Consider the following 18,855-nt stretch of genomic DNA (forward strand, 5'->3'; position numbering starts at 1 on the left):
TTCGATTGCGTCGGTTCGATTCGTTTACGGCCGCTCCTTCACCATCCAATCACATTCTTCGCCCGCTAACGAATCAACATGACATTTACTAATTAGAAAAATAAATCTCTGTGTTTTTTTTGTTTTCTGTTTAGAACTTGTGATTATTCCAAAAGCGCCGTGCGCGCCACTCGAAGGGGGTGAATACAACACAATCGCGTGTATTCTGGTGTTGTCACATCCCCTATTGTGCATTTAATGCGAACAATGCGCGCATTGTTGGAAGGTTGAAAAGTCGATTAAAAGCACATCACTTCGTCACACTCGAGACGCGCTGTGCGCGAGTGGGTGGCGGCGGCGAGATCGCAGATAATAAGCGGCGCGGCTGCGTCGCTGTCAGCGGCAACCCTCTTAACGCCGCATATCAGATTTCCCATCGAGATTGACACAACACATTAAACGCTTCTCGCTTACCTACAGGCCTATACAACGGCCACAGCCTTTCAGAGTGGGACGCGAAAAACCCTCGGTGGAAGGGATGCCGGGCGCACACAGAGGGTGCAAACAGCCCGGCGCATATGATTGGTGCGTGCGCTTCGGCGAGAGGGATGCCCGCCATGGGATTACCAATCGAAGAGCAGCAATGCGCAGCTATGCCACTGCCTTTAAAAAGGGCTGACGGGGTGACTGTGGTGAATGAAGAAGGATTGTTCGATGTGTCTGTGTATGTGTGGTATGTTGGTGGAGATGCGTAAAGGTAAAGCTGTTTGGGAATTGGGGAATCATCTCCACAGCCTCACTTCTTTCCCGTGCACCGGAAGACCAAGTACTAGTACTGCACCAGTAACCATACACTAGAAATCAACACGTGTGTTTTGATTTAGAATTAAATTTAAATTTAAAACTTTGAATAATATACGGTGTGATATTACCATTTGTTTGTGATTTGTGTCTCATCGGCAAGCTGGCAAACGTAAAGGTAAAACGCGACGCGGATTTGGAGTGGTGCGTTGGTGTGGAGGACGGCGCCAGCACGGAGCTGCCGGACGACGAGTGCTGCGAGGAGGAAGCCTACGCCAAGATGGTGGCGACTTCCGGAGGTGGTGGCGGTAGCAGTGGTGGCGGCGCCGGGATGCAAGCGGGGCATCATCACCACGTCTTCAATCCGCAGCTCTTCGGGAACATGTTCCTCGGCGACGGCGGGTTTAAGCCGGTTTTCAAATCTAATCGCCAACCGTCGACCACGGCTAATACGGCGACGTCTTTGTTTACGATTGATAGTATTTTGGCTCCGACGCGGCCGAAACTCGCGGTTAATCAACATCATCAGCAGCAGCAACAACAACAACAGCATCAGCGGGTGATGCATCCGCCGACTTTGCATTTGGGACATATTGCTGCGGCGGCGAGTGGGTTCGGAGCGGCTAGTGCTGACTTCTTAGGTAAATATTTGATTGTTTTACTGGTAATTTGCAGAAAAAACCTTAAAAACGACAAATTATTCATTTTAACTTTTAATTGTTGAGTTACCATTATTTTATCCAATTAGAGGAGAAATTTTGCGTTTTTGTTTATTTAATGAAGTAGTTGGTTAAAAACAATGCAGAAGATATTTTTGATAGAAAATTTAAGAATTTCTATGGTTTTTAGTTTTTTTTGGTTAAATTTAACTCAAATCACCATATTCTGAGATTAGGTTATGTTCTTGGTTGTCAATTTCTAGCTATTTATAGAAAACAACACAAAATTTCTAGATTTATTTGTTTTTGAGGTTATAACGACTTTTATTGTCATTGTTTCGCTAATATTCCACTTAAAAATCATAAAAATGACTTTAAAAACTATTATAAATTGATTTTTAACTAACAATAGAAAAGTATTTAAAGAAAAATCTAATGTTGAATTAATCTTAGAATTTATAACCTCAAAAATTAACATTCTAGCGTTTATACTTCCCGAATAAATTAAATCTTCTGTCGGAGCTGTTCAAAGTAAACGGAAACCACCCGAAACACTCAATTTCATTTGCAATTTCACGCCATTTCCCAAAGGTCTTCACCATGCCCCTTATGCTCAATTGAGCGCCACACAACGTTTAACCTAAAAATTACAAAATTTGCCGACATTCACCCGACGCAATTGACCGTAAAACACATTCCCACACCGCTCCTTATTACTTCCTTCAAACTAATACATTACCTACTTACTTACCCACAAATACAACACACCACAAATGCAACCAGATATTTGCATTATTATTTTTTCGCGCGCTGCAATCCGGATTTATTTTTCCGCGCCGAGAGAAGTTAAGAAGCGTGAATATTCACACTTCATCACACATATCGTCTGCCGCAAGCTTCTTTGCATGCATTTCCTCTGCGATGCGTCGGTGTGCGACTTACAGCAATGCCTTCTGTAATCTCTCACCTCTAATAATGCGTCGGGTGGAGCTAAGCTTTCCTCAGAGTGTTCTGTCATCCGAACGCATTCTTACACATCTCGCTTGATTGATTGTGTCGGTCGGCAACGTGCACTTAACCTCACTCGCGACTGAATAATAAATAATCGCTAAATCGATAAGTAAAACTCGCGCACTCAAGAATAACACTTTTTCAAACTCACGGCGCGCAGAAAAAAGTTCGGATCATTTTTTTGTTTCGCCGGTCGGATTTGCCGCCGGCGGGCATCGACAGCGCGAGGGTCGAACGTTGTGGAGTTGCATAAAATAATAATATTATTCTTTAATACCCCGCAGGGAGCCGCAAAAACTGCTGTGCAGTGAATGTTTGCTTTTTGTTTTAAATTATTACTGTGCTTAGGTGCTTAAACATTAAAAACGCCTAAATCCACACCAAAAACCACATTTTTGAGGTTAACTTTTTCTGTTTGATTAATTCCAGCGATGGCTTACCCAGGTTTATACCCAGGTTATGTTCACGCACTGGCAGCAGCATCGCAAGCAGCATCAATGTCGCTAGGTGGCGCTGGCGGCGGTCTGGGAGGTGTGCATCCACAACATCAGCCGCCGAAGCGAAAGCGTCGTCATCGCACGATCTTTAGCGAAGAGCAACTCGAACAACTCGAAGCCACCTTTGAACAAACACACTATCCTGATGTAGTGCTGCGTGAACAGCTCGCGCTCAAGGTGGATCTCAAAGAGGAACGCGTCGAGGTGAGTTTCAATTGCATTCAATATACCTACGATGGCTTCTTATACCTAAATGGTTGATAGATGGCTTCCCACTCAGTCTAATAATGCGACGGTTTACAAATTGATATCTGTGTGATGAATTTAAAGCCGCAAATAGGGAGACGCCGCGAAAATCGATTAAAACGCTCGTTTTTCGCAATTGAATTTCTGTTTATGCAACTGTCGAAGCCTCTCACGCGCGCAGCGCAATTACCCACCGCCGCCGCTCGGAGTTTTATCATTAAATTTTCTCATTTAAAGCGTGTAATCATTAATGAGACGTTCATTATGCGCGCCGCGTTTGTTATGAAACTCGGCTCGGCGCCGCTTGGCAAGATCCGAAATTGTAATTAACTAACGATTCGGAAAATATAATCAAAGTTAAGACGTTCGAGGGCGGCGATGGCGGAAAAGCTTAATGAGCTGCAAAGTGGTCGGCGGGCGTAACTTTATTCTCTTTATTTTGCGCGCCGCGTGTTTTGCTTGCCGATGCGCGCGTTAATAACGCCGCCGCCCTGCCGCCGCCGCCGCCGACGCGAAAAGAAAGGCTTCTTTCTCATAACCGCCCTGCTCAACACCCGGCCAACTTTGCGAATTAATACGAAACAGTCGAGGAACATGCAAATCGACAAGTTTATTAATATTCTGGCGCTGCGAGCGAGAGGCGGCGTGATTACAACGTGCGTTTAAATTAAATTCGTATACTTTTAAGACTTGTGAGTGTAACTAAGGCAGAAATACGGGAGAAATAGATCTGGATTGTTATTATTTTAGGTTTTATATGTTCAAAGAGGTTTTTTTACTTAATTTTTCTTCTTTTTTTAAAGTTTTATGTGTGATATTGTAGAAAATTGATATTATTTAGAAGTTTATTTGATAGAAATGATTATTATCTAAGTTTAGGAGCAAAAATCAGTGCTTTATCATAATTAGTTTTCGAGTTATAACTGATTTAGTTTATTTAATTCGTATTTGTATAAATTTGTGATTTATTTTCACATTTTGCTACTCTGTGACTAAAACTCGTGACTAAAACCCGTGACTAAAATACTTTAGTCACGGCCTTGGCCATTATGTTTAAAATACCACTTTTGTGCCTCAAAACCTTGGAAAAACTTGTAGAAGTAGAAAAATGTTTTTTACATTTTATCAAATTGTGGGTTATTGGTGAGAATTTCAAAATTAATTTAACATGTATTTTATAGTCCTTAACCTCAACTGTAGAACTATACAATAATTTTATCATTATCTTTAATAGTTTCTGAGTTATTGCAATTTTTATAAAAACATTTACTCAAGTCACAATTTTAACAAATTAAGCGTACTTTAAATGTTAATAAAATCTTCTACAATTGTTTTAAAAACTACTTTAACTCATTTTTGATATTATAAACATCTAAACAATAAAACTCTTAAATTTAACGTCTTTAACCCCAAAACTTTAAGCGTTAAACACATGAAAAATAAATTAATTTACGATTTTCCTTCCGCGATTGTAACTGTGTGTTATTCAAGAGTCCGCAATCCACGTCTGCGTCTCCAACTGCCGACTGGCAGTTAATTAGACTGAATTTTTGATCCATTTGAAACAATGGCGTGTTGTGAGACTAAACAAAATTAGCCCTCCCCATTGTTGATACGCGGTAATAGAATAATCTGGGCGCGCGCACGCTGCCACTGCCGGGGTTCCGGACGCGACCGTAATGTATACATTACTATTCGTTCACCACCACCACACCGCAGCCGCCGCCGCCGCCGCCGCCGCCGCCGCCGCCGAATCGAACCTCCCTTAATACAAATTCGGAACAATCGGGCGCGGGCGGTGCGCGCATGCTGTGTCAACAACTCGGCGATGTTTTGTTAAAATGTGTGCTCATTGTGGTGCGTGTGTAGCCCTATATCAGCTCGCATAAAACAAGAGCGAACTGAAAACGCACCCCCTAACCTCACTTTCAACATTCATACATTTTTAATCATCCGAAAACGGAAACTGCGTGCGATTCACATTCAGATTTACAGTTTGTTTTTAAGTTTAAACGAAAAAGACATGAATTCAACATTCCGACTCATTAATAACGCAAGTTAATCAAATAATAGAATAATAGGATACACGAAGTGTATTTGCACGATGTGTGTAAACACTGAAGACATTCCGCCGACGTCTTGCTTTGTTATCCCGGCGCATCGCGCACTTTTCCCGCGAAGTTTGTTTAGCTTTCCGAATAAAACGACGGCAATCGAATGAATGAATAAACGAGCGTGAATCTGGGTTCTCACGCGCGCCACGGCCGGAAAAGCGAGCGAATCGAGTCGCCCGCAATATAAATAGAGGCAAAGCAGGCAAAGCAGTTTAGTTAGTTTAGCAAATGGAGCGTGTGTTTTGACAGTCCGTCTTTCTCCGCGGAGTGAGCTCCGCTCCGCAACGTAGGCAACCATTCATACAGTCATGCATACTGGGAAAGGGAAAGATTGAAGATATTTTTACAATTGACAGCCAATTTACATAATATTCGTATTGCTGCTTTGGCTGATGGTGGAAATATCGTTTGGATTGGTTGTGTAATACACCGTTTGATCGTTGATTTGCGCACGCACAGGTGGATGGAGATAATTGTGCGATTTCGATCCGGCGCACTGCACCCGCGTCGGCTTTCGTTCGGCTTTTCGGGGGGAGGCGCGCTCGTTATTATTGCTTTATTGTCTTGTCGCGTTTATTGCGCGCACAAAGCGCACGCCGGCGAACATCAAAACGCATCAAACGCGAGGCGAAGGCAGCGCCGTGCGTTTGACGTCCAACGATGCGACTAATTGGTATTATTTATTAACTGCGTAACAATCGGACTGAAAAGTAAGTTACCTTTGCCGCCTACGCTGAATATTATGTGTAATAATTTTATACTAGTCTCAAAATAGACGGAAAATAGTTTTATAATGTGGAAAATAATATTTTTACGCATTTAGGTTAAGTTGTTTTTTGTTTCGGGTGTTTAAAAGTGTTATTTTACACTTTTAAGTTTATTTTATTGAAATATTGTAAATTCTGGTGTGTAAAGTAATTATTTTACACAGCACTGCTTAAAAATGAAATTATTTGAAAACGGAATAGATTCGTCATCTCAACTCCTCAACGCATTGTCGCATAAAAGTATTTCGGTGTAATTTGCGGCCGTCGAGTGTTGTCGTAATAGATTTTCGTGGGTTTAGCCGCGGCGATAGTTTCTAATGCACGGCGACAATGTTTTCTTTAGGCATCGTTGCCTCTCATCCCTTATTATATCAACCCCTCGCGCTAGGGCTTCGCGCGCGCCTGTATACACTGTGTTCCGGCGCGAGAAAGCGCTAGAAAAACAATCCGTACTTAGGATAATAACATAATTGAACTCAAGCCGCGCCGCCGGGGCCAGTCGCACCCCTAACTATATGCATATTAGATAAATACGCCTTTGCCTGCCTACAAAAAAAATCCTCACGAAAAACGCAATAAAAAGCGAAAAGAAACGCGTCTCACATGTGTGTCATATTATGTGAAGCTGGGCTTGATATGAATTCGAGGCGGATTCGTGAAAGTACAATGTGGAATTTTTGAGCTGAATCTAAATGTAATATGCGAGATTTATCCGAGCGCACTCGCACACATGAGAGATGTCCCGGCGAAATTCCAGGATAAGTGGCGTGCGCTTCAATTTCAGCAGCGAGCGATGAGAAAAATATGAAAATTCTGAAACAAAATTGCTTTCACTCGGATTGAATCATGTTATTCAATAATACAGACCAAGTCTGCATGTTTTTTTTGTGTCTCCATCAAAAACAAAATGGCGGCTAGTGAAATAAAAAAAAAACATTTTTAGGTTTTGTATAGGGCTTCACACGAGACGAGACTGGACGATACTATCAAAGGTATCGTCTCGGTCTCGGTATCGTCTCGCAAAAGCGATACGAGACCGAGACGATACGAGAAAAGTCTCGGTATCGTGTGAAGCTTTAAGCAGAACTCAGTTAGATCTTTGCAGTTCAAAAGTTTAGTCATTTAATTGCTAATTGCATGTATTGTAAAGTAAATCCAAAATACATACATAGTTTAAAATATTAATTTTTAATTGCATCACTTTTAATTGAAAATATATTTTTTAATGTTTCAAATTTTTAAACGTTAATGTATACTAGGGTACAATAATCGAGTTGATTTGTGTTGAAAGTAAGCGGCGCACGTCTACAATTCCTAACTTACCCAGATGTATACAATATCTTTGCTTCAAGAAGTACAGAAAAACACAAAAATATGTCTCCGGATGTGTAAACAAAGACAAAATTTTCATAAAACTTCCAAAAAGTCAAAAAGGTAATGATATTCGGTTAGTGACTTGTTATTTTAAATATACAAAAGAAATATTTCACAGATGGTCATATATTGGATTTCATGTATTGGACCTTTTCCCATTTTTCTAATAACAACTTCATAAAAAAAAGTAACGAGACCAATATCGAGACCAAAAACGAGACTCGGACTGTGGTATCGGTATCGCCGAGAAATTGATAAAACACGTCTCGTCTCGGTATCGTCTCGCTTTTCCGAGACGAGACCGAGACGATACGAGAAAAGTCTCGGTATCGCGTGAAGCCCTAGTTTTGTATTTAAAAGGTGATTTAGTTGAGTTTAAGTTAAAGTTTTTCATCGTCTTTGGCGGTAGTATTAATAATGCAATAGATCCGATTGGATTTTGGCTTTGGCGGTCTATCGATTTGTATAGGTTAGGTTTTAAGTGCTATTTGACTTGGGCGCTCACACATGAAATTGAAACTTTTTGTCGGCGACTTTTCTTCTTTTCTTCTTTTGCGCGCCGTGGACTGTAGGAATTAAAAATCTAACTTTTGAGTTTTTAGTAGATTAACTAGTGGTTTATCTATGAGCGGTGTTGCTTTGAATGGTACCTATTTAGTTAAGCTATACTTAGGTTAACTTAAGTGTGATTGCATTATTCGCCCGAGTGGACTGCAAATTACTTACACGGGATTAGGAGGCGGCTGTTATCGCAGTCAAAGGCTTCCGAAAGGCAAAAATTTCAATAGAAGTGAAAAATTATTATAAAATATTAATTTTTTTAAATTTTTGAATGAATAATAATATGTAGGAAGTTTATCTGTAGCTATTTTAATAGTTTCTGTTGTTATCTGCCAGTAAACACAAAAAATATTCGAATATTTTTGATAATTTTGGAGTTAAGATCAATTTTATTACCTTTTATGCAATTTTATGCAACTTTATGTACGCTAAATGTAAAAAACGGGAGTTTTTATAATAATTTTGGAAAATTTTATTTTTGTTACAACTTTAATGAATTTTTTCTACTTTCATCTTTAAAATATAAGTTTTTCCACGGTTTTGAGACACAAAAAATGGTATTTTGAACACGGACGCCCAAAGCCGTGGCTAAAGTACTTTAGTCACGGGCTTTAGTCACGCTTGCTACATTTAATCTAAAAAAATCTAAAATTTAAAACAAAAGAAGAATTTCTACCCATTTTTGTAATAACTTTATGAAATTTTATTTTTATTAATACTTTAATCAAATGAATTTTAAACTAATTCATTTTTTAACACTTGCAACAAAATTTTTCAATGTTTTTGATTATAAAACTGCATTATTTCTTTAAATATGTCGGCGTATGGAATGCGAATTGTTCACTTTATGCACATTGGCATTTTCCATGCGCTTTGGACATGAGGGGCGCTTGTGCACGCACACGCAAGGGTGAAAACACCCGCAGGCCGCTAATTAACAATTAATTAAAAGCGCTGCGCCGTGTTTAATGCGTACATTCGTTAGCCGGTCGTCGTCGTCGACGGCGGCGGCAGTGGCGGTGGAGGCGGCTGCGGAGGCGGCGCGCAGGGGTGGCGCGCTCGTTGTGTTCGCCTTTTCACCCCTTTCGCGCACGCATTCAATTCGGCACACAACGCGCAACAAAACACACAATAAATTCTCGGCCGCCCGCAAACGTGTAACGCGCTTTTGTTTCAATCGCCAAAGCGAATCACCGCCGGAGAAGAAAACGAGGAGTTTTCACATTGGAAAAAAAGCCTTTTCAATCGCCATTCAAAGAAAAATTACGTTTTTTGCGAATTTTATTTTGTTCGAAACAAAGAAGACGGTTTAAAAATTAAATACGCAAAGTGGAACATGGAAAAAAAGTATGAAAAAAACCTTTAGGGCTGGAAAAGTAAAAAAAAGTTATTAACTGTTACAGTAATAATTAATTTTCAAAAATATAAAGTTATTAAGCCATTATTAAAGTAAAGAAAAAGGCAAATTTAAGAAAATTAAAATAATTTTGAGGTTAAGTTTACTGAAATTTTCAGTCTGAAAACGCAAAAAATTAAATATTTTGTATCTAGTGCTTAAAATTTCACTTTGGAGGCTTTTAATTGATTTCAAATTTTTTTAAAAATTAGGAATAGGCTTTCTTTTGTCTTATTTTGCAATTTTTAAAGTTTTGGCGCTAAAAAGTATAAAATTAAACATTAAAACGACGAAATTAAGTTATACAACTTGTAGTATAGCCACTTTTCACACTAGTGCGCAAAATTTGTACTTTACACACAGTAAAACTTCATAAAATTACAGAAAAACTAAATTTTTTGGATTAAAACTTGAAATATTTCAATATTAATATTATTTCATTACCATCAAACAAAAACTTTACGTTGAGTTATAGTCACGTGAAAAAGTAACCTCAAAGTTCACATAGTCAACATCCAGATAAAAATACCGTTTTAGGTGTAAACATTAGTTTTAAAAGCGGCGATTAATCAAAATAATGATTTTAATGACATTAGCAGTTAAAATTTGCTTTTAGTTTTTATAAAAATCGAAAACTATTAAAGAATCTTTGTATTTTGTTTACAGGTGTGGTTTAAAAATAGAAGAGCAAAGTGGCGTAAACAGAAACGTGAGGAACAAGAGCGCATGCGCAAGATGGCCGACGAAGACGTATGCCGCGCTGGTGGCGCCACTGGCGATCATCAACTTAATCTTAGTGTTGGCAGCGGTGGACACTCACTACAACCACCGCCAACGTCGAGTTTCAGCGAGGATGATTCCTCTGACCTTGAAGTAGCCTAAATACTATTGTCAAACAAATTCTGATTTCTAGTCATCTGTGAATATCATACTTATCACAACTTACCACAAATCAACCACCAACAATCCAAACAAAAAAAAGTATAAAATAGTGTTTGTGAAATAACTATAGATACTTAGGTACCAACACAACACACAACGTTATTTACTCGTTTATGTACTGTATAAAAGTGTAAATATTAGTAGATATGATAGATATAATAGTGATATGGAAATATGTAATGTAATTAACAGCGTAGTGGATGTTATGTTATATATAAGTTATGAAATGTTGTTCTTCTCACACCTTGTACATATTAGTAATGCGGGACGAATTCAATGTGACTATGTGACATATTTAGATTGTAAGTAGGACGTTTTTCGATGATTATGTGTTATTCGGTAGACAGTGGCACGAAGGCAATTTTAGACTAAATGTAAAGGAAAAGTCATGAAAATACAATAAAAAACGTTTAAACATATATTTACATCTGATTTTTATTCAACATTGTTGTTTATTTTGATTTTGCAGGAATAAGAGGAAGTAGAATGTGATAGAAGTTGCCTATATGTAATTTTCAGTAAGCAAAGTGGTCAAGAAGTCAACGTTGCAAGAGCTGGTTGTATTTTTGGTTAAAAAAGTAGTATTAAACGTGGAAAGTGCGTGGTAATCATCCAACAATCATAGAAACACAGAAATCTTTCATATTTTGTCTTCAGATGGTGTTAATAAGTGAATTTCAATTGTTTGTACGTCATGATAACCTGAAAATACAATAACTGTTGATTCACCAAGCAGGTGAGTGAAAAATTGCAGTTTTCTACTATTTTACTAAAGATTTCATCAGTTTTCAAGACCAAATATGATTAATAAGCTTAATAATCGATCAAATCAAGTGTTTAACAATGAGATTACGCTATTTTAATGCATTTCAAGACGATAAAACAAAAAATTACGTAGCTCAATTTATAATTTCTCGTGAATCATATGATTGTACAATATATTGTTCAGCATATTGTACCGTCACTTAATCTTCACCTAACATAACCTAACTTTTTGTAAATCAAAACCAAATTTAGAAAATTAAACGTTTTTATATTCCCTGCGCACTTTTATCATGTTTATTATACCTGGAATATTCAACCGGAGTACAAAAGAGTTAAATGTATCAAATAGTCGGTAGCACATTAAAATTAATTAATCAAATCGATTCAGTGATTTGGAATATTTCGCTTGTTTCCACCCGACTGATTGAAACTCGACGCCGCGCGCTGATTTGCACTTTTTAATTATTCGCACTTTTCCACACGGCGCTCGCAAATTAATTTTTAAGCACAAATCAACAATAAATACACAAATGATATCGCATTCATTAAGAGATTAAAAAATATCATTTAACAAGCGTGTGATTAAAAAGAAATTACGAAATAATTTCTCTCAATAATAATTTGTTGCATAGATGCATAAATTTACCGAAAAAAATCAGCAACAATAATAATGTTTGTTTGTCCTGGAAATATTTCCAAACAAACCCGCACATATCGAAACAGTTTTCGATACGGCGGCGACGATTTGGATATTTTCGATGCGTTTATTGTCGTATTGTGTGGGTGTTTTTACTGTTTGCACTATTTGCGCAACGCGCAATGTTTAGTTTAGTAGTTTCCGCTTTATTTTGTGTATTTTCCGTATTGCGCAGCTGCTTTTGTTTATTCGTTGCGCGTTTCGTCCGCAAATTGCAACCAACAATAAAATGTTTTATTTGGTAATTGCGATTGGTAAATACATCGATACTGAATAATGCCCGCACATTAAAAAATAACATCATCGGCGTCGTTCTTTTCCGAATCGCGCCCCTGAGGGGTGTTTGCGATGCTTGTTTGGGGGTTGCCAAGCGTTTTATGCGAGCTAATAGAGTCACCGGCGTCAATCACGCTGATGAAACGCTGCGCGCAGGGCAGTGGCGGAGGGTGCGAAATGTCTAAAGAGGTCGGTGCGCGCCGCCGTGGGGGGTGCAGCACGACATAATTGAGTTGATATCAATGTCACTCGCACCCATTTTCAACATCACCACGTCGATAATCATCTTTGACTGCGGAGTGCATTAAAAACACATCATTGTTGAGCGGCTAGGGCGGATTGGGCCAAGGGCACGCCGTATTAGGTAAATTATTTGCCACACGTCGTATTTATTACGTGCTTAAGATTTATCACACTTCAGAAACACTCTTTATGAATTAATTAACTTTTCATAACATATTCGTATAATATAGGCAACTTTATTTACAGTAAATTGAGAAACATGTGATGTACACAATGTTGTCGTGTTGTAAGTGTAGTGACAGCGTTACCTGAGACAGCAGAATTAAAGTCGAAGTGTCGCTGATGTCAAATTCAACATAACCTTCGCAGAAAAATGTTTTTCTTGTTAAAATTTTATGTTCTTGAGTATTTTTGTTGTTTAAAGGTTGAATAAATACTCGGTGGCGAAACAAATTCAGCAAATAATACATTTCTATAATCGGTAAGTCGTTTTTGTATTAATATAACATAATACTAGAAATTTTATTTTATTTGCATAACTAGGCAATTTTATATACAGCTTACAAACAAATATTCAAACCAACGTAGTTATCTTTCTGACAGAAACAAATGTCATTCTAATATGACATTAGTGAGAGTGCAAGTCACAACTTTTCATTCCAACGTGATTCCAACCCTAAAACAGTGAATAATAATACAATGAGCGTGAGTGTATCATGTTCGAGTGCATCCGGAAGCGAATCGGTGAGATAATTAAAGCAAAATTTAAAAATCACATTACAATATTAGCTTACAAAGTGGCGTGACACAGATGGACACACACGAGAGGCTCCCTTGTGTACACTTCGTATGCATACAGCATGTCCATTAATATAACGGAAACGAAACGTTCCTGTAACACGATCTCCACATCCCCGGCCGCAGAAAAAAACCCAACCGAACAAATAGTTGGAAATTTGTTACGAATTGACCAAACGTATGTGCAGCACTTTTTTCTCAATTGTGATCACGTTGATTATCCCACGGTCAGCGTATTTACCTATTAAATAATAAGATCACGTACGCCCGCAAAGGGTGCACCCTCCTGCAGCGCGTTTGTCTAATTACCTTCCTGTTTGCGTTTCTCATGCGGGAGTAATTATTTCACATTAGATCAACATCAACAACAGCAGCCAGTAGTAGGTTTGCAGCCAGTACACTTAACTTGAATCAACGCCAAAGTTAATTCCGCGATGGAAACATTATTACGGCATTACGAAATGTGCCAGCGATATAATTAATTTTGCATCGGTGTGTGGATGTTTTAGCTAATCATAAATCAACATAATTAGCAGAACAACATACAAAATGGGTAATGACTAAAGCATATTTCATCATAACGTGATTACCTAGCCGGCAGCGCAGTGGATGCAAACGCTGCACACGCTTTGTTTGCATTGAGGTGCAATTGTCCAAAAAAAGGATTATCGCTCAAAACGTACCGACAGCGGCCACACACGCTGAAAACTCGTTTTAAGATGATTTCAAACGAAATAAAAAATTGATCATTCAAGTAGGCCCTTAACAGAGCACGAGGACGACAACAATCCAAAACGTAAAAGAGCAAATAATCTTTTACTTTACAACTCCAGAAATTGAAAAGAACACAACGATGACAATTCGTTTCTTTTCTGTCTCTGTGTGTCACCAGTGTTTGTTTTTAACCTTTTTATATCTCGCTTAGAAGCTTAACTATTATATAAAAGTAGGTATAACTAGCAAAGATGTATCGTATCGACTTGATGATGACAATGTTTTGTCGTTTTTTTATTCTGTTCTGCTGTAGAATGTGGTCGCGGCGCAAACATTTTTCGTCAGCTGCTGCTGTGCTGTGCGCCGAGGGGTTACTCGATTGTTTGCAGAAGCCACGAATGAGCAAACTCGATGTCATGCGTCCGTGAAAATTCAAGTGTACTTCATCTCGCGCGCCCTCCGCACGAGCAAACGACAAAAACGACGAAATACAACCAAATACAAGCATGCTATGACAATGGGTCTTTTGGTTTGCTTGTAGGGATGACAATTGACAGTAAATGATAAAAAATATTAGCAGGTAATTTTCGAGCGTATTTATTTGCGCTTCGTCCGCAATTAGTCGTCAAGACGGCGTGAAATGCTCGTCGTCTGCGCAAACACTATCCACGTTGTGCAAATAGGCACAGGGTTGGTAAAAACGTATCTGGTAGCCTAAAAATTTGCCATTCAAGGGGCAGCTATGCTAATATTTATTGAGAAATGACAAATTAATGTTTTTTCCTTGTAAAAATTTCGTAAAATGGTATTTTGGTACCAAATTTAGGAAGGAAGGTAATTTTTGCATATTTTTAAAGTAAAAAATAGGACAAGATAGAATTTTATTATTGAAATTTTGTTGAAAAGTCACTTCTAAGAAAATGGCATCAAAAACATAATTTTTACTGATTATATCATAAAAATTACAAAAGATGGCTAAGATTACAATTTTGGCAATAGAATTTTGTTGTTAATTTGTCATTTTAAAGAAAAATTAACATAAAATATTTATTTTTGAAGCAAAAACAGAAGAAATATGAACTGACATTTTCAACAAATCTTATTACTTATGATTTAGTAATAAACTTTATATTTTACAGTCAATTTGTTTAGTAATCTTGTTTGTAGTTAAAGAATCGGGATGTAAAACTAAGAAAAAATAATTTATTACGTAAATTTGATGAATTTTAACATAATTCTAACAAATAACAGTTTTTCAACAAGTTTTTCTTCATTAAAAAATCATTAAATCATGTTTTACTAATAATTTAATCTATTTTACACACGATTTCAAAAAGATTTCAAATTTTCTAAACGATTTAATTCCAATTGCAGCGCATTTTCGTGTGAGGTCCGATAAAATAAGAAAAGCCCCGTTCTGCACACCCCTGTTAAACCTCACACAGGTAGATATAGGTATACACGTTGTTAGCGTGCCAGCGCATTTGTTGTGCTGTCAACAAACAGCGGATTAGCAATTGTGCAGTTAAACTGTTTGTAATTGATAGGATATGGATACGCGTTTGTCCTGGTCGTTGTGCGCCAAAGGGCGAACGTTCCCGCATTGTGCGCGTCTTAATATTCCTCCATTGAAATATCGAGCATTTCTCGAAAATTATTAAACCCATAGCTTACCAGCTTATGAAATATGTCTTAAATACGCCTCTGGTGTCCATTGCACAGCGCTAAAGTTTATGAAAATAAATATACGTTGTGTTGTACTGGATGGTGGATGTAGGATGTGCATTTTGTTCAATTGTTCAGCGCCATTGTGAGCGGGAGAATAATGCGGCCGATAATTGGAAAACTCCCGAGTTGCAACGCGTACAATATGCATGTCCATTTTCACTATTTCGCCACACATCACACTATTTGTCGATTTGTCGTAGGTTGCCGGGGACAAAGCGCTCGCAAAATGTGCACACGGTCAAAATATCAAAATATTTTTATTTGCGCGCACGTCAAACTCAAACCCTTCCATCACCAACAATATAAATACAATTTCCTTCAATATTCAACAGGAAATAAATTTACTCTCGCATATGTAGATAAAAAGAAATGCGTGTAATCAAGAGCAGATGAGGAGGGTTTATTAGATCGACTCGAAGCGCTTAGCAACTGATATGGAAAGCCTTCAAGCTCTTTAACCGAATGCGCTCCTATACGTTTTCGATCGGTGCACAATCACCCAGTGAAACCCATCAGTTGAATTACTCATCAGAGTTTTCTCTCGCGTTGGAAGCTTAGCGGGTTAATGAAAATGTTGCAGTCGCGCTGCGCGTTGCTTGTGTCCTACTTAGCATATAGAGCTTTGTTGGTGTGTGTGTGTGTGTGTGTGGAAGCGCGCGAAGGCGTCGTCGCGAAGGGTGCGCTAATAAAAATAATGTGTTGCCGGCGGGCGTTGCTTTTGCTTATGCCGGTTACACCTTGGCGGGGCGTATCATTATCGTGAGTACAGCGTAAGCCAAAGCCGACTCGAATTATAACATGTACATTAAATTAGATGCAAAATGCACACTTTTTGGTTACATAAGACTACATATGTGCTGATGAAAGGAAAATAGTTAGTTTTATGTTTTGATAGTAAATAATATTATTTTTTTAGAATTTGTTATATTTTTTGTTTGAATATGACAAGATATGAGTTATATTATAAATTTCGCGTTTATTGAGGGTATTTTTTTGTGTTTTTTGTAGTTCAAGAATTTCAAGAATTTGGCAAAAATTCACCTAAAATGTGAGGCAAAATTTTATTTTCAAGTCTAGGTAGTAAATTTTGCAAAAACTGACATTTCTAAGTCATTATTTTGTATTTAAAGTTAATTTAGCAGAAAATTACGTAGGGGAAGGTAGCCTAAGTTGGACCAGCGCCTAAGTTGGACCACCACGATATCCGCGGACTATTGAAGTTTTTGCAAAAATAGACAGGCCCCTTGTTTTACTCGTATTTATAAACAATTGATTCAACTATTTGAGTTAAAACTTGCCGCGTGCTTTCGTCGTGACATCAACTTTGTGTATTCTTGATTATCAAATCTATTATAACGGCGTAAGTGCATAAGCTGTCAAGCTGTTTAAACGTTAGATTTCACAATTATTATTATATCATCAGAAAGCATATTTATTTATCTATAATTTATAATATTAATTTGGAGAGGGTTTGTTATATTAAGATTGTTGTTGATCATTATATATAAATTCTTCAAGTTGCCCAAGTTGGACCAAAGACAGGCACCGGGGATTTAACAGGGAAAACGTATATCATTTTTTCGGCCTCCTAGAAAAGCTTGTGGACGAGCACAACTCTTCGAAATGATCCAATGTATGAAATGCCGCACTTTGGTTTAAACAAAATGTGCTTGTGTTAGTGCTAAAACTAAAATTTACTATTGTGTCAATTGCCGTTAAAAAAGCATGGTCCAATTTAGGAAACCGCGCGGTCCAATTTAAGAAACCGGTTTCTTAATTTGGACCAAAAACACAATTTTTTAAAATTAAAATTTGAGGGGTGTAAATATAATTTTTACTTAAATCAAAAATATCATTTTGTAGGTAAGCCTTGTGAGTTACTTTTCCGCTACTTAATTTTTATTGACAGTTTATATGTGGCTCTATAAATCAAAAAATATAAAAATGGTCCAAATATGGCTACTTTCCCCTATCTAGAGAAACTATAAATGTCGTTAGAAATTACCTAAATATTAATTGAATTTACAATTAATATTCTAAATTCAGTGTTTTTAATAATAATTTAATTCATGTTATTCACGTGGCAGCAAAGCATTTGCTTTATTTGAGGAATTGTAGCCAATTTTAGGACTTTTCTAATTTCTTTCTTAGAAATTTTTGAGTTTTAATTGTTATTTCGCCATTTAGAACGCGTACAATTGAAACAAATGTAAAATCATAAAAAAATCAGTGGTATAATGCTTATTTTACACCGATTTATTAAAATTTGGGTCAATTTACGAATTTTTCATCATAAAATTTAAAATTTCACAAAAATTTGAACTGAAATTACTAAAAATTGAAAGTATAATATTATTTTAATACGTAAACAATGAAGTTTTCCATATCTACATTGAAAACAATAAAAATCTTAATATTTTTCCTCTAAAAGATATAAAATAAGTATAACTCTGAATTGTGACGTTAGTAGGAGTTTGGCAGAAGATTGGAGTGCATTAGCCGCGTCTCTAGCTGATGGCTAAAACCCGGCTAGGCCGGGTATTATGCAAGCGAAAAGCCGAAAGTGGCAACTCTCGCGCCATGGCGACAAACACCTCTTAATGCTACGATATTATCTCCGGCGGCGACAAGAAACGCATGAAGTGATTAAAATCGCATAAAAACTTAGCACCCGAAAGCCGCGGCCACAATCCCAACCCTTTCCCATTCACTTTATTCACACTCACAAAATTAATATATTCATTTAGAAAAATTATGTCATATATTACATATTATTGTTAATAATGCGTTAATAATGTTGTCGCAGCAGCTTAATATACACAATTCGGGTCGCCATCGTAAATTCGCACCCTATGGTACGTAACAAAGCGTTTTCTCGCTAAATTATGCACTCTCGATGTGCCCGGATATGTCGAAACCGGTAGGCCGGATAATCTACCCTCGTCTGTCACCGTGTCGCGCTCGTTTTAGCGCACATTAGTCGGAATGTTAAACGATTCCCCATATCGCCCCAGTTGGCAGTCGGTACATGTACCTAGTCGTCGGGGTTCCGGATTGACCGATTTAGAGCCAAAGATGGCCGCCATTTTGGCCCCGAATAATAATACCGCATGTAGAGCGGCACAAATGCATGATGCATATGGCGCTCTGGGTACAGACCTAAATTCTTAATCCAAATCCAAATCTACATCCAAATCCGAATTTGAATCCTTAGGTATTGCTGGATATTTTATATTCGGGCCATCGGGCGCGTTTGTTAATCCACGTCAGCTGTCATCGGCTTAAAA

At 37.7% G+C, this 18,855-nt stretch overlaps 1 protein-coding gene and 1 long non-coding RNA gene across 4 annotated transcripts; both read left to right on the plus strand.

Annotated features, from left to right (window-relative positions):
* Positions 1-1,060: 1,060 nt before the first annotated feature.
* On the plus strand, positions 1,061-10,766 carry LOC135803918 (homeobox protein goosecoid-like). 2 transcript variants are annotated; one of them, XM_065317652.1, is made up of 3 exons: positions 1,061-1,421; positions 2,880-3,151; positions 10,072-10,766. In XM_065317652.1, exons 1-3 carry the CDS (start codon positions 1,061-1,063, stop codon positions 10,285-10,287), a joined length of 849 nt encoding a protein of 282 aa, XP_065173724.1. In that variant the 3' UTR covers positions 10,288-10,766. The 2 variants fall into 2 exon arrangements, 1 of the variants encoding a protein (XP_065173724.1); XR_010550909.1 differs by lacking the exons at positions 1,061-1,421; positions 2,880-3,151 and adding an exon at positions 5,710-6,017 and having other exon boundaries at positions 10,072-10,209.
* Positions 10,767-12,708: 1,942 nt separating this feature from the next.
* Positions 12,709-14,179, plus strand: LOC135804112 (uncharacterized). Of its 2 annotated transcripts, XR_010550978.1 has the most exons (4): positions 12,709-12,809; positions 12,872-13,072; positions 13,127-13,304; positions 14,154-14,179. It is a non-coding gene; the product is annotated as an uncharacterized lncRNA (long non-coding RNA). The 2 variants fall into 2 exon arrangements; XR_010550977.1 differs by lacking the exon at positions 14,154-14,179 and having other exon boundaries at positions 13,127-13,927.
* The last annotated feature ends 4,676 nt before the right edge of the window (positions 14,180-18,855 follow it).

This window comes from Atheta coriaria, unplaced genomic scaffold (assembly GCF_025399875.1).
Source record: "Atheta coriaria isolate IRGN ID8LTWV9N9 unplaced genomic scaffold, Caltech_Dcor_3.1 hic_scaffold_3_pilon, whole genome shotgun sequence".
NCBI lineage: Eukaryota > Metazoa > Arthropoda > Insecta > Coleoptera > Staphylinidae > Dalotia > Dalotia coriaria.